Here is a 16,464-nt window from a genome sequence, read left to right on the forward strand (position 1 = left end):
AAGCATGTGTTTGCACCACATTCCCCAGTGAGTAGCTGCTATAATAAAATCATGGGAAGAACTGGCTGGTGGGTGGGAATTGGCATCAACTGTAGAAAACATGGACGGCTTGATTCCATTGCCTCCCACTCTACAGAAATGAAGCCAATGAACCATGTTGTCAAAATTTGGAGCCAGAGTCTGTGCAGTAGAGATGAAGTCAGGTACATCTACTCCTTTGCTATGCTCCATGTACAGTGGACAGTCCTAATGCTCAGTGGTAGAAACAATCTGATGAATATGGGGACATTGTTAAATAATGTTTATTACACCTATCCAGAGAATGTAATAGTTTCAGCTGGAGATATTTCATTAATACAGATGCATCTATGAAGGACATGTATCACATGAATTGAAAATGTGATTGGGGGGGTTTGAATGCATGTACTACAAGAGCCAAATCTCCCATTTTCTTATAGCTCTATGATGCACTTCCTGTGGTGAGGTCCTTGCCCCTTCCCTTTAAAAAAGCCTTTGATAACCACAGCAGACTTAAAAGCTTGACAGCAAACATGATCAACAAGCACAAGACAACAAGAGTCCCAGGAAAACTAAGAGACTTTGTCGACTGCTATTTGGATGAGCTTGATAAGGTTTGTATTTGTGTGATTTAAGTCAATTCAGTTTTGCCTGATGACAAATCATGCTAATGTGTGTTATTTTATGTCTTGTTTGTAACAGAGAGACAGCGAATCCACTTTCAGTGAAGAACAACTTGTGGCGTATGTTATGAATCTGCATGGGGCTGGAACTGATACCACATCCAACACACTACTTACAGCAATTCTCTACCTCATGGTTCATCCGGACATCCAGAGTGTGAACTTTAAAATTGTCCATTGCATTATCTTCTAAACCTGTTTATTAAATCAATGTTGAACTTTTGATATTTTTGCCCAAATTGGCAGGTTGAATGAATCTCATAATAGTGCCATACATGCTTTGTTTCTAGAGAGATGCCAGCAGGAGATTGATGAGGTTCTGGAGGGAAAATCTGAGGTATCATTCGAGGACAGACACAACATGCCATACATACAAGCTGTGATTCATGAGTGTCAACGTGTTGCCAACACTGTGCCTCTGAGTGTGTTCCACTGTACCACAAGAGATACTGAACTGATGAACTATACCATCCCAAAGGTGACGATTTTAATTGCTTTGACTTCACCATTCCGCTACACATGTTAATCTCTGTTTTTTATTTCCCTGTGTTCCAGAGAACTCTGATCATTCCCAACCTGTCCTCAGTGTTGAGTGAAGAAGGCCAGTGGAAGTTTCCTCATGATTTTAATCCATCAAACTTCCTAAATGAACAGGGACAGTTTGAGAAGCCTGAGGCCTTCTTACCTTTTTCGTCTGGTGAGAACTCAGGAGTGAAAAGACACTGCAAACTTAATTTAACCCTTATTTAACCAAACCAGAGATTAATTCATTTGACAAAAAGCAAATCTACATTTATGTATTCTGTCTATGTGTAGGGCCTCGTGTATGTCTCGGTGAAAGTCTGGCTCGCATGGAGCTCTTCCTCTTCTTGGTTACTCTGCTGCGCCGCTTTCAGTTCATTTGGCCTGAAGATGCAAGAGAACCAGATTTCACTCCTGTGTTTGGGCTAACAATAACACCCAAACCGTACAGGATGGAATTTAGGCTGAGAGAACCAGCAAGAGAAATGTAGACCCAGTATACAGTATATCTGCATACAGAAAATATCTTTATGGCTATTGAAGAAATGAGCCTGTCCTCATGGGCATGTGATAGTTGTTCTAGTGTTAATGTTACGTTATAATTAACATGGTGATTGGCTGTTTCACATTTAATTACTTCCTTCCTCGTGGCCTTGTATCTAAAATTGTGCCTTATTTTTTCTGTGATTCTGTGAAAAAAAAGGATGTAAAAAAGGGATGTAAGAGGTTTAATCAAGTCAAATTCCAGCTATTTAGCCCATGTTAAATTAAACTGCCAGTAGTAAATCTGGATCTTGTTTTCAGTGTTTGACAATGATTAAAAAGTTGCATTCATCACAAAATGTTTGTTTGGCATATAAATGCCAAATGCCGTGATTGTAAATATATAAAAACAAATATATGCATTACATTTTATTTCCTAGTGCCAGTGTTATGCATGTAAACATCATGAAATACTCATAAAAGGAAAAGTGAAAGAAATAATATTTTTGGGGTGCAGAAATAATAATGACTAGAACCCCAATTCCCAAAAAGTTGGGACACTGTGAAAAACATGAATAAAAACAATGTGAATATTTGCAAATCATGGAAACCCCATATTTCATTGAAAATAGTATAAAGAAACATCAAATGTTGAAACTGAGAAGTTTTATTGTTTTTTGAAAAAAAAGAGTGGAAAGCTGGAAGCCATGGAGCAGAAACTCAAGGAGAACATCAAACATCAGCTAGGCGACAGTAAGAGGAACGTCCCACTTGGCCCGCCAGGGTACGTGCCCGATCCTGCTGAACCAAGTTCCCACTTCAATACAACAACACCCAAATGGACGAAGATTCAGCAGGTGGTATGCAGGGCAAGATCTGCCTCATCACCAGGACCAAATGGTGTTCCATACAGGGTATACAAGAACTGCCCCATGTTGCTGAAATTATTGTGGAAGCTGCTGATTGTTGCCTGGAAGACTCATCTCTTCAGAGTGGAGCAGAGTAATAACCACATTTATCCTGAAAGAACAAGATTCCCATAACAATCAGTTTTTTTCTGTATTATCTCTAGCCGCTTTATCCTGTTCTACAGGGTCGCAGGCAAGCTGGAGCCTATCCCAGCTGACGATGGTCGAAAGGCGGGTTACACCCTGGACAAGTCGCCAGTCATCACAGGGCTGACACATAGACACAGACAACCATTCACACTCACATTCACACCTACGGTCAATTTAGAGTCACCAGTTAACCTAACCTGCATGTCTTTGGACTGTGGGGGAAACCGGAGCACCCGGAGGAAACCCACGCGGACACGGGGAGAACATGCAAACTCCACACAGAAAGGCCCTCGTCGGCCACAGGGCTCGAACCCGGACCTTTTTGCTGTGAGGCGACAGTGCTAACCACTACACCACCGTGCCGCCCCGAAAGCGAATATTATTATTATTATACATACACATTCCCTTCAGGTGTTCAACCATGTCTTTGTCTTTCAAAATTCTCTCAAAATCTTCCATATATAATGATGCAAACCTGGCAGCCATGTTTGTTTACAAATTGTTTCTGTCACTTGCTAGCGCGGAAATTTTACGTCTCCAACTTTTGACGTCATGTTGTCTTGACAACCATGCAATATTGTAAACCATATTCAACACCAGGGGCGTAGCTAGGATTTTTCAAAGGGGGGGGGGGGGTCACACACTGACTGGCAGCCTGAGTACATTATGTAACAAAAAAATAGTTAACATTGCTTTTTTTAGGTAGCTTAGAAACCAGCTCTTTCATTATTGCTGTTTCTTCCACGTTTTCTTGATGTTGTGTTGTAGAAACAGCACACTAAAACTTCGCTTCAAAGCCACAAAATGCAACTTTGATAGAAAAAAAATATAATAAATTGCTTACCTCTCTAAATGTCGAAAGAAGGAGGAAAGTTTCGCTTGTTTTGACATGGCAAATTATTAATACAAGAGGTAATACTCGTAGTTCGCAACTAAAGAGACTGCAGCTACACTGGCAGCTTGACTATGCCTTCTAGTGCGATCGTGTTGCGCTTGTGCAGAACTGTCAGTCCTGCACGCCTTGGCTCGTGCACCTGAAGGCACGCATGCAATTAACAAAGGCTCCGGCACGGGTGCCATTAACAAAGAACACCTGTCTTTAATCAGTGAACTATGTTTGGACTATTTAAGGACTGCGCCCATGCAAGGACAATGCAAAGTATTACGCCGCGTCTAGTGTACTTTACTGAACCTTGTTCCCTGTCCTCGCTGACCTCATGGTTTTTCAACTCCTGTTTCTTGTCCCTTGATCTTGTATAGTTTTGCCTCTGTTATTCTGTCCGTGCCTCAATTGACCTCCTGCCTGTTTCCTCGATTATGACTTTCCCTGATGTTTCGGACTGTTTGCCTGTTGTGTGTGTTTCATGCACTTTATGCTCATATCGCACTGTGTATTATTTAACATATCTGCACTTACATCTGCCTCTCCCGCACACACACTCTGACAAACTGGGTTTTCACGCCCAAACCACAGGAAGTCCAAACAAGGTTATAGAAACCCTAATGAGGCTGAGGTGACAATCTCGTTTTAAAAAAGAAAATGTTAGAAAAATTGCAGTGGGCGCTTTTCTAATATTCTTATGTGGCTATTGAAAAAATGTATGGTCCGACAAAGGGGGGGTCACGGGCACCCCAGGACACCCCCCCCCCCAGCTATGCCCCTGAACACTCATTCTCCATTGGGTAGAGTGACGTAATACACATAGGATAAGTGATATGCTAACAATATTGCATGCTATCAAACCAAATGAATGAAACCCACTAGAAGGAAACAGAAAACATATTTTTATTCCATCAAAAAAGTGTCCTGCATGTATAATAATATATTTTATTCTATTCACAGTCACTAAATATTAGCAATCACGCGCTCTGATTGGCTACTCTATGACTAGGATATTATCTCATATACCATGAGTAGAGAAAAACAAAATGGCAGAGCATGTTGCTGAACCAACCGAGGACGAAATAAAAACTCTACTCGAAAACAACCCCCCCCCCAAAAAAAAACCCAAAGCAACAAAATATGGAATAAAAGTATTTGGTGGTAAGAGCGTATCTTTTTAAAAAATTTTCAAGGATTATTATTATCACATTTTTCACAAATTGCTACTGGCATTTTACCAGTTTGTTTGGGTTCGAAGTGGAAATGATTTTGTCAGACATTTTGTATAAAGTTTTATTTATCAAATTTGCTAAAAATAAAAATGATCTGTTTCTCAAAATCCAGTGAATGTGGACAGAATAAAACAGTTATTCCACTTAATCTCATCGTACATGGCTACGCACCTCATCGGCTATCAGCTCACGTACGACTCAATTTTGTGGAATAACTGTTAAATAGAAGATAACAAAAGATATTCATATATTTAATATTACTTCAGCAAAGTCATTGTGGAAAATTTATGCGAAGATCACACATAGCCGGCTGATCAATGAGAACCGTGGCTGGGGCGACCGTGGCCATTCCGGCAGATTTTGGAGGTGATCCATCGCAGGAATTTGAACAGAGTAAATATGCAAATGAAGCCACAGTCGCCACAATGGTAGTGACAGAAGATGCCCGTAAAACCAATGGCTGCAGTGACGTAAGGCCTTATGGCAATGATAACAGTGTGTACAGTTTTCATGGCTGCATTACAGCATAGCTATGGCAAAACAAAATAAGCCAAGCCTACTCGGCAAACTTTTCACTTTCTGCAGAATGTTGTTCCATGAACATTTTGAGCTCGATGGTTGTGACAGAATACTATCGTAACCCCCAATAGCCCATGTAAGCCTCATGTATGCCTCAAGGATGCTTCACCCACAGCAATTTTCAAGATGACAAAACTTTCTGGGGATGGAATCCATGCCCTCCTGGTTGTTAAGGTAGCTCTCCGGCTCTCACGTATTCTGAATGTGTGCAGGTTGTCCCTTGGAAGGCTCAAAATCGTCTACCGTGAAGCGATTCTGAGCGTCTATGTGAGACCTTAGCTTTACTCACAAAGTACTTACACTATATGATCAAAAGTATCTGGATGCCTGACCATCACACTCATATGTAGGCCTTGTCCACAGTTGCCACAACCTTGGAAGCACATAATTGCACAGGGTGTAAAGGCAGTAACGAAACCTGAACACAAGGGGGCAGCTGGACACCTTGGAGATCCATGATAGACAGAGGTGTCAACGGAGATGTGTCTCGGCAGTCCACTTCTGATCTAATCATTCAAGATGCATTTTAAAACCAAGGGTAAACAGGGTCTAAGAGGCCCAAACCTTGTTCCAGCATGACAAAAGCAAGCTGACATGGTTTTCAGAAACCAGAGGCCTGACCTCATCCCCACTGAACACCTTTGGGATAAACAGGAACCCCGACTGCACCCTCACCTGACATCAGTACCTGGCCTTACTAATGCTCTTGTGGCTGAATGAACACAAATCCCCACAGCCAAAATTGAATGGAAAGCCTTCCCAGAAGAGTGGAGGTCATTATAACAGCAAAGGGGGAATAAATCTGGAACAAGATGTTCAACAAGCGCATATATGTGTGTGTGTGTGTGTGACGGTCAGTTGGCTGTAGTCTATAGTATCTTCCATGATAATTTTATAAAGATAGGTACATTTGATAGAGACAGTTAAAATTTGTTGTACGGTGAATAATTCAATTCCATGAGCTTTGCAGGCATGACTGTTACAGCGTTTAATGCTGTGTTGAAAATGATTGAAATAACAAATAAATTTTATTCATGTTATTTAAAAAAAAGAGTAAAATAGAGCACATCAAATACTCAGTAAACAAAACTATGGTATAGTGTCCTCATTTACTACAAAATGACAAAGATGGCAATGAAATGGGACTCTGTCCTGATTACTGATTTAACCCAAGGCTTGTTATGTAACCAATGCAAATATACAGTGCCCTCTATAATAATTGGCACCCTTCCTAAAAATTTGTTTAAAAAAGTAAAAGGTTACAAAAAATCCACCTTTTGGTGAAGTTGCTTCATCTCAGTGAAATAATGAGAAAAACAAATTCCTCATCAAGAAATACTTATTTTCAACAAAAACACATGTGCCACCATTATTGGTACCTCTGGAACTTATAGTGAAAACAATGTAACTGAAGCATGTTTCCCATTTAAGTTGAACGTCTTTGAGTTGTTTGGAGAGTACAGGAACTTTTAAGCTGTAATCTATGACATCCTCAGGGTTTAAATTGGGCCGGGGCTGTCCGGGGCTGAGCCCCGGCACATAAGCTCGGAGCGGATGGCATATGATCACGCACACATCAAAAGCAACAAACCCTTTTCACGATTTTCAGTTCTGAATAATTAAATATCGTTTTATTAATCAATCAACCCATGACTTTTATGAGATAGATCATAGTTTTCCTGATAACAAGACGACCTGTCAAAGCTATTTAGAACAGAACTTGCGATCAGAGATTCTGGTTTCTGGAACACTGCGTGGGTTGCCAATTCCGCTTTTTATAAGCGACTTTGGGGTTTCTTTTTTTGTGAGCTTGCTTTAAAAAAAAAATCAGAAGTCATGGTTTGCGGGTTTTTGGGCTTGTGTTTCAGCGTTGTGACTTGTTTATAATTTTCTCCGTACACCGTCTCCCCTTTTACCTGCATACGATCCTAATCCATCGGGATTTAATGAAGTAGCTAGCCTATCTTGTTTACTATGCATAAATTCTGCTTTCATTGCTTATCAGAATTTTTTCTGGAAGTGATAGTGCGCTACAAAATAGTCACGTACTTCTACTGCTGTTACAACTACTACTAATAATATTAACAATACAGTGAACATAATCATTATCATATTTTTTATTATTAAAAACAAAATATCAAATAATTCTGAAGAGGGGAAAAAATAATACTGATCTAAAAATGTTGTTTTTATTTTTAGACAGTATGTGTTTAGCAAAACACATACTGTCTAAAAATAAAAACACAACATATTTAGATCAGTATTATTTTTCCCCTCTTCAGTATTATTTGATATTTTGTTTTTAATAATAAAAAATATGATAATGATTATGTTCACTGTATTGTTAATATTATTAGTGTTTTATTATTTATTGTTAATATTTAATTTAATGTTAATTTATTATTATTTATTGTTAATATTATTAGTGTATTATTAGTGTAATTATTATTGTTATTATTATGTATTCAGTTATTTATTTGGCATGTGGTGCTTTTTGTATTGTCTAGAACATACATAAGATGAGCATATTATAGCAGCAAAATAGAAGCACAATCATTTGAATGCAGCAAAACTTTTGCTGCATTCAAATGATTGTGCTTCTATTTTGCTGCTATAATATGCTCATCTTATGTATGTTCTAGACAATACAAAAAGCACCACATGCCAAATAAATAATTGAATACATAATAATAACAATAATAATAAATGCTTCCAATGTTATAGTGTTGTTTGTATTTGGTTGCATTCACTGCATGAATATATTTGATTGACAATTTGACTGACAGTGTTTTGGCATATTTAACATTTATCCTCCAAAATAAATCAACTGTTTTGGTTTAAGATTGTGCAAGCCTTCAAATTTTCTCACTGAACATTTCTCCTTCACATTTTTCACCTGTAGGCATGTGACAAGATTTAACATGATATTGCTCAACCTACCTCTGTAAAGTCAGCTAACAACTTATTAAAATGCACCAGAATTCAGCAAATAACATGTATGATAATAAAAAACTTCTGGGGGAGGACCCCCAGACCCCCCACTAATCATTTCCTTCAAACCAGTGTACAACAACCTGTACAATCTGTTACATTGGCCAACCAATCTACATTCAAACTGCCATAATGTGTAGGGGGGCACTACAAGACACACATAGGCCTACAACACACAGATAAAGTGTATATCTCTGTGCAATATGATATGGTTATCAAATTAGAGGGTTATTTTCCAAAAAGTATATTGGGGCAGGGCGGCGGGGGCAGGGGCGGGTACGAGGCAGAGCCCCCCCCACATAACCAATCCCAATTTAACCCCTGGACATCCTGGTTTATTGGCTGTACATATGAGGTGACAGAGGCCAAATTCCATTTGTCATTCATCAATAAGGGAACGATAAGTGAACACACAAACCAAATGAGGGAGAAGTTTTTTGACTTTCATAAGCTACTCGCTTGAAAATGTCCATTTCTACTGTTAGAGAAATAATAATAATAATAATAATAATAATAATAATAATAATAATAATAACAATAATAATAATAATGCCCTGTGATGACCTGGCGACTTGTCCAGGGTGTACCCTGCCTTTCACCCGTAGTCAGCTGGGATAGGCTCCAGCTTGCCTGCGACCCTGTAGAACAGGATAAAGTGGCTAGAGATAATGAGATGAGATGAAATAATAATAATAATAATAATCTCATCTCATTATCTCTAGCTGCTTTATCCTGTTCTACAGGGTTGCAGGCAAGCTGGAGCTTATCCCAGCTGACTATGGGCAAAAGGCGGGGTACACCCTGGACAAGTCTCCAGGTCATCACAAGGCTGACACATAGACACAGACAACCATTCACACTCACATTCACACCTACGGTCAATTTAGAGTCACCAGTTAACCTAACCTGCATGTCTTTGGACTGTGGGGGAAACCGGAGCACCCGGAGGAAACCCACATGGACATGGAAAGAACATGCAAACTCCGCACAGAAAGGCCTTCGGCGGCCATGGGGCTCGAACCCGGACCTTCTTGCTGTGAGGCGACAGCGCTAACCAACTACACCACCATGCCGCCCCAATAATAATAATAATAATAATAATAAGTGCCCTGCGATGACCTGGCGACTTGTCCAGGGTGTACCCCGCCTCTTGCCCATAGTCAGCTGGGATAGGCTCCAGCTTGCCTGCGACCCTGTAGAACAGGATAAAGCAGCTAGAGATAATGAGATGAGATGAAATAATAATAATAATAATAATAATAATAATAATCTCATCTCATTATCTCTAGCTGCTTTATCCTGTTCTACAGGGTTGCAGGCAAGCTGGAGCTTATCCCAGCTGACTACGGGCGAAAGGCAGGGTACACCCTGGACAAGTCTCCAGGTCATCACAAGGCTGACACATAGACACAGACATCCATTCACACTCACATTCACACCTACGGTCAATTTAGTGTCACCAGTTAACCTAACCTGCATGTCTTTGGACTGTGGGGGAAACCGGAGCACCTGGAGGAAACCCACATGGACATGGAAAGAACATGCAAACTCTGCACAGAAAGGCCTTCGGCGGCCATGGGGCTCGAACCCGGACCTTCTTGCTGTGAGGCGACAGCGCTAACCAACTACACCACCATGCCGCCCCAATAATAATAATAATAATAATAATAAGTGCCCTGCGATGACCTGGCGACTTGTCCAGGGTGTACCCCGCCTCTTGCCCATAGTCAGCTGGGATAGGCTCCAGCTTGCCTGCGACCCTGTAGGACAGGATAAGCGGCTACAGATGATGGATAGAATAATAAAAAGTAGACACCAACTGGAACTGTTACAAACTCGCCTGGAAGAGGACCTGAGTTTATTTTGCCCCCACGTACAGTGAGGAGGAGGGTAAGAGAGCCAAAAAGAAATCCTCAAGGATCACTGTTAGTGAAGTTAAATCTTGGGGTTTCCAAGTCTCCAAAACCACCATCAGACTCCAGAAAAAAGCCTTTTCTGTCATTTAACCACAAACATAAGCACCTGAAGTTTGTGAAACACCACTACAACTTTCAATTGAATCATGTTCTATGGTAAGAGAAATGGAGCTTTTTGGCGATAAACACTCGTGGTGGGTTTGGTGTAAAAAAAGAAGAATGGCTATAATGAAAAGAACCCAATACCACCAGTAAAATATGGTGGTTCCAGGCCTCCAAGGATTCCAGGGCCTTCAAAAGGGCTGTTTTTCCTCCAAAGACCCTGGAAACCTTGTTAGGGCATGGCATCATGAACTCCATGAAATACTAGGACATTTTAAATCAGAATCTGGGTGAAACTAAAACTGAGTTGTAATTGGATCTTCTAGCAGGATAATGATCCGATGTCCAAATCAACACAAAAATGGTTCACTGAGCACAGAATGAAGCTTCTGCCATGGCCATCTCAGTCCCCTGAGCTGAACCCTATATAGTGAAAACCTGTGGGCTAAGCTGAAGAGGAGAGAGCACAAGATAGGGCCGAGGACCCTGGATGATCTGGAGAGATTGTGTAAAGAGGAATTCTCTGAGATGCCCTGCTCTGTATCTCCAACCTTATAAAATGTTGTAGGTGAAACTCTGTGCTGTTTTACTGCCAAAGGAGGTTGTACAAAGTATTAAAAGCAGGGGTGCCAATAATAGTGGCACATGTTTTTGTTGAAAATACTTATTTCTGGGCGGCACTGTGGTGTAGTGGTTAGCGCTGTCGCCTCACAGCAAGAAGGTCCGGGTTCGAGCCCTGGGGCCGGCGAGGGCCTGTGCGGGGTTTGCATGTTCTCCCCGTGTCCGCATGGGTTTCCTCCAGGTGCTCCGGTTTCCCCCACAGTCCAAAGACATGCAGGTTAGGTTAACTGGTGACTCTAAATTGACTGTAGGTGTGAATGTGAGTGTGAATGGTTGTCTGTGTCTATGTGTCAGCCCTGTGATGACCTGGCGACTTGCCCAGGGTGTACCCCGCCTTTCGCCCGTAGTCAGCTGGGATAGGCTCCAGCTTGCCTGCGACCCTGTAGAACAGGATAAAGCGGCTAGAGATAATGAGATGAGAGCTTGGTGTACAAACTCTGTTATTGCCAAGAGACACTGCTCACCTAATGTGGAGTTTCTCATGGTTAAATGTAGACCTTTTTATCTCCCAAGAGAACTCATCCCATCTCATCTCATTATCTCTAGCTGCTTTATCCTTCTACAGGGTCGCAGGCAAGCTGGAGCCTATCCCAGCTGACTACGGGCGAAAGGCGGGGTACACCCTGGACAAGTCGCCAGGTCATCACAGGGCTGACACATAGACACAGACAACCATTCACACTCACATTCACACCTACGGTCAATTTAGAGTTACCAGTTAACCTAACCTGCATGTCTTTGGACTGTGGGGGAAACCGGAGCACCTGGAGGAAACCCATGCGGACACTGGGAGAACATGCAAACTCTGCACAGAAAGGCCCTCGCCGGCCCCAGGGCTCAAACCCAGGACCTTCTTGCTGTGAGGCGACAGCGCTAACCACTACACCACCGTGCCGCCCCCCAAGAGAACTCAAATCAGTTATAGTTACTGCTGTATATACACCACCAGATGTTAATGCTAAGCTTGCAATGGGAGAATTGCATGCAGCCATTAGCAAACAGTAGGAAATGCACCCAGAGGCTGCCTTTATTTTTGCAGGTGACTTTAATCACTCCAACTTGAAGACAGTACTTCCCAGACTGCATCAACATATTACCTGCCACATAAGAGGAAATAAGACACTGGACCATGTTTACTCCAACATAAGTTACACCCCTCCCCCATATAGGACAATCAGATCACCTTTCTCTGTTTCTCACCCCTAAGTACTCACCACTCATCCAACATTTGAAACCCATCATGAAGACAATAAAAGTGTGGCCAGAAGGGACAGACTCTGTGCTGCAGGACCAATTCAAACACACAGACTGGAATATGTTTGCCATTCAAGCAACCTGTCACTCCCACACAGACATTTGGCCCTTTTCCACTACCCTTTTTCAGCTCACTTCAGCTCGCTTCAGCTCACTTCAGCCCGACACGGCTCGCGTTTCGACTATCCAAAAACAGCACGACTCAGCTCGCTTCAGCCCTGCTTAGCCCCCAAAACTCGCACGGTTTTGGAGTGGGGCTGAAGCGAGCCAAACCGAGCCGAGTGGGGCTAGGGGCGTGAGGAGACACTCCCCTGTGCGCTGATTGGTGAGGAGGAGTGTCCTCACATGCCCACACACGCCCCGCGAGCACGCTGAGATCTGTAAACACCGTAAACCCAGAAGAAGAATTACGAATTACGAAAATTATGAAGCCTTATGCGCCTCGCCTCATCTATATGCTCTTGCCAGTATCTGTTGGCGTTGTCGGTGACAACAAGCCACAGCACCAAGACCAGCAACACTAATGACTCCATGTCCTCCATGTTTATTGTTTACTATCCGGGTTGTGAGACTACCACTTAAAAGGTCACTGATGTCACTGTTTGCGCCGCATAACGACATCACCTGACGTCCACCCACTTTCGCTAACTCCACCCAATGTGTCCACCCACTTCCAGCCAGCACAGTTCAGCGCGGTTGTAGTCGAAATGCAACTCCAACAGCCCCACTCGGCTCGACTCGGCTCGACTCAGCCCGACTCAGCACGGCACGGCTCAGCCGCGTTGGTAGTGGAAAAGCGGCAATTGAGAGCTACGCTTCCTCTGTACTGGACTACATCACCACCACCAGAGACAGCGTCACCACCCAGAAATTGATCACCTTGTACCCAAATCAGAAACTCTGGATGAACAGAGATGTCCGTCTACTGCTGAAAGCCTGCAACACTGCCTTCAGATCAGGAGATGTACAAGCCTACAGTACAGCCAGAGCTGACCTGAAGTGTGGCATCAGGAAGGCCAAGCACTGCTAGAAACAGAAAGTTGAGGAGCATTTCTCCAACTCCAACCCCCAATGTATGTGGCAAGGCATTCAGGTCATCAGCGACTACAAGTCCAACAACCCTTCCCTCCCATCCTCTGATATCTCCTTTCTCAACGAGCTCAACAATTTCTATGCTCGCTCTGAGAAGGACAACCAGGAGTCTGCATCCAGGGCAAGGCTGACTACAGACCACCAACCCCTAACACTCTCCCCCACTGATGTCAAAGCAGTGCTGAGCAGGATCAGTCCACATAAAGCTGCAGGCCCTGATGGCATCCCTGGATGTGTGCTCAGAGCATGTGCTGAGGAGCTGGCGGGGGTCCTGACAAACTTATTCAACATGTCTTTGGCCCATGCTGTTGTTCCAACCTGCTTACTACCAAAACACTACACTCCAGCATGTTTCAATGACTACCATCCAGTAGCACTCACCCCCATCATTACAAAGTGTTTAGAGCAGCTGGTCCTAGCACATCTCAAATCCTGTCTTCCCCCCACCCTGGACCCCCACCAATTTGCCTACTGCAAGAACAGGAGCACAAGAGATGCAGTCTCCATAGCCCTACACTCTGTCCTCTCACACCTGGATAATGGCAAACACATTTGCCAGAATGCTGTTCATAGACTTCAGTTCAGCATTTAACACTGTCATCCCCTCTAAGCTCATCACCAAACTCACAGATCTGGGCATCAGTGCTCCCATCTGCAATTGATTGTTGGATTTTCTAACCAACAGGCCCCAACATGTTCGTTTAGACCACTGGTGCCATGGTGGCGGCCCGCGGGCCGGATCCGGCCCGAATGAACATCTAATCCGGCCCCCTTGCTGATGGCCCTCTAATCGTTCGGCCGGCAGAGAGCCATCAATGTCTGCCGCACCCCATCGAACAATTATTACAGAACAATTACCTGTCTTTCACTGCCGATCGCATTGACGTCAGAGGCGGAGATTTGCCTGATGGCCCTGCCATTTGCATCGGTCCAATTCGCGCCACAGACTGTTTAAATTTTAAAGTATATTGCCACTGTCAATTTTATCAGAGCGAGAGGGCTCAACCACTGGCAATTTGATGCATTTTTATCTGAAAATGACATCCACCAGGGCCTTCCCTATCACACCGATGTGCGTTGGTTGAGCTGAGGCGCAATGCTCAAACGGTTCTACAAATTGCGCAAAGAGATAGCCGAGTTCATGCAGGCTAAAGGGAAGCCTGTGGAGGAATTGGACGACACCGAATGGACCAGGGACCTTGCCTTTTTAGTGGACATTACCGAACACCTGAACTTATTGAATGTTAATATGCAAGGTCGCAACAAACTCGTTACCGAGTATTACGACGGTGTCCGTGCGTTTCAACGTAAACTTGCGTTATGGAAGGCACAGCTCTGTCAGCGCAATGCAGCCAACTTCCCCTGTTTGAAATCTCTGTCTGTCAGTCATCAGAGCATGGACAAGTATGCAAACTTGCTTTCCGGTCTCATGCACGAGTTTGCCAATCGATTCACGGTTTTCACTGAACTGGAAAAGGACTTTGCGTTTTTTGGCTCTCCATTCACCACGGATGCTTCCAAGGTCCCCGAGGCGATGCAAATGGAATTGATAGACTTGCAATGCTGCACGCGGTTGAAGGACATGTACAAATCTGTTGGTATTGAATCATTCTACCAATCGTTGCCACCTGAGTACCTGACTATCACTGCATTTGCAGGTAAAATACTCTGTATGTTTGGGACAACATATTTATGTGAGCAGGCATTTTCAGTTATGAATATTAATAAATCGAAAATGCGCAATCGTATGACACATGGACATCTCAATGATGTCATGAAAATAGCCATGGCCCAGAGCCTGTCCCCCAATGTGGACAAGCTGGTGAAAAATAAAAGGCTTCTGGCTTCGACATGTAAAATGTAGCTGGCTTGTCTGCCCATGTAACATAGTGCTGTGAAGTAATGATTGGGAGGGTATGTTTGTGGGAGTGGGAGTTTGTGGGAGTTGTTTAAGTTAATGTACCATCTGTTATTTATGTCTTTTTATTATTAAGTTCTAGTGAATATTTAGTCACTTGGCCTGCTGGTGGAGTACTTAACCTTGGCACATCTTTTGACTTCTTTAGGGCTACTTAGGGCTATCTTTTTTAATTGGCCTAATTAGGCCTGTGTATTGACATGGTTTTATGTGCAAGTTGTCAATAAATCTGATCAAAGTAATTTACAGTTTAGTTGTGTTTTTATGTGTCCTTGTCCATTTTGTTGTTTTTTTATTACAACCCCGATTCCAAAAAAGTTGGGACAAAGTACAAATTGTAAATAAAAACGGAATGCAATAATTTACAAATCTCAAAAACTGATATTGTATTCACAATAGAACATAGACAACATATCAAATGTCGAAAGTGAGACATTTTGAAATTTCATGCCAAATATTGGCTCATTTGAAATTTCATGGCAGCAACACATCTCAAAAAAGTTGGGACAGGGGCAATAAGAGGCTGGAAAAGTTAAAGGTACAAAAAAAGGAACAGCTGGAGGACCAAATTGCAACTCATTAGGTCAATTGGCAATAGGTCATTAACATGACTGGGTATAAAAAGAGCATCTTGGAGTGGCAGCGGCTCTCAGAAGTAAAGATGGGAAGAGGATCACCAATCCCCCTAATTCTGCGCCGACAAATAGTGGAGCAATATTAGAAAGGAGTTCCACAGTGTAAAATTGCAAAGAGTTTGAATATATCATCATCTACAGTGCATAATATCATCAAAAGATTCAGAGAATCTGGAAGAATCTCTGTGCGTAAGGGTCAAGGCTGGAAAACCATACTGGGTGCCCGTGATCTTCGGGCCCTTAGATGGAACTGCATCACATACAGGCATGCTTCTGTATTGAAAATCACAAAATGGGCTCAGGAATATTTCCAGACAACATTATTTGTGAACACAATTCACCGTGCCATCCGCCGTTGCCAGCTAAAACTCTATAGTTCAAAGAAGAAGCCGTATCTAAACATGATCCAGAAGCGCAGACGTCTTCTCTGGGCCAAGACTCATTTAAAATGGACTGTGGCAAAGTGGAAAACTGTTC

General features: G+C 42.7%; 1 protein-coding gene across 1 annotated transcript in view; it reads left to right on the forward strand.

The window, feature by feature from the left end:
* The window catches only part of LOC132891019 (cytochrome P450 2D9-like), a 36,234-nt gene extending 33,956 nt beyond the window's left edge, over nt 1–2,278 (forward strand). Inside the window, exons 2-6 of the mRNA XM_060928459.1 lie at nt 459–632; nt 721–856; nt 992–1,179; nt 1,257–1,398; nt 1,518–2,278. Of these exons, the coding sequence (XP_060784442.1) occupies nt 459–632; nt 721–856; nt 992–1,179; nt 1,257–1,398; nt 1,518–1,714 (837 nt within the window). The 3' untranslated portion in view covers nt 1,715–2,278. The remainder of the gene's footprint in view (nt 1–458; nt 633–720; nt 857–991; nt 1,180–1,256; nt 1,399–1,517) is intronic.
* The last annotated feature ends 14,186 nt before the right edge of the window (nt 2,279–16,464 follow it).

This window comes from Neoarius graeffei, chromosome 8 (assembly GCF_027579695.1).
Source record: "Neoarius graeffei isolate fNeoGra1 chromosome 8, fNeoGra1.pri, whole genome shotgun sequence".
Taxonomy (NCBI): domain Eukaryota; kingdom Metazoa; phylum Chordata; class Actinopteri; order Siluriformes; family Ariidae; genus Neoarius; species Neoarius graeffei.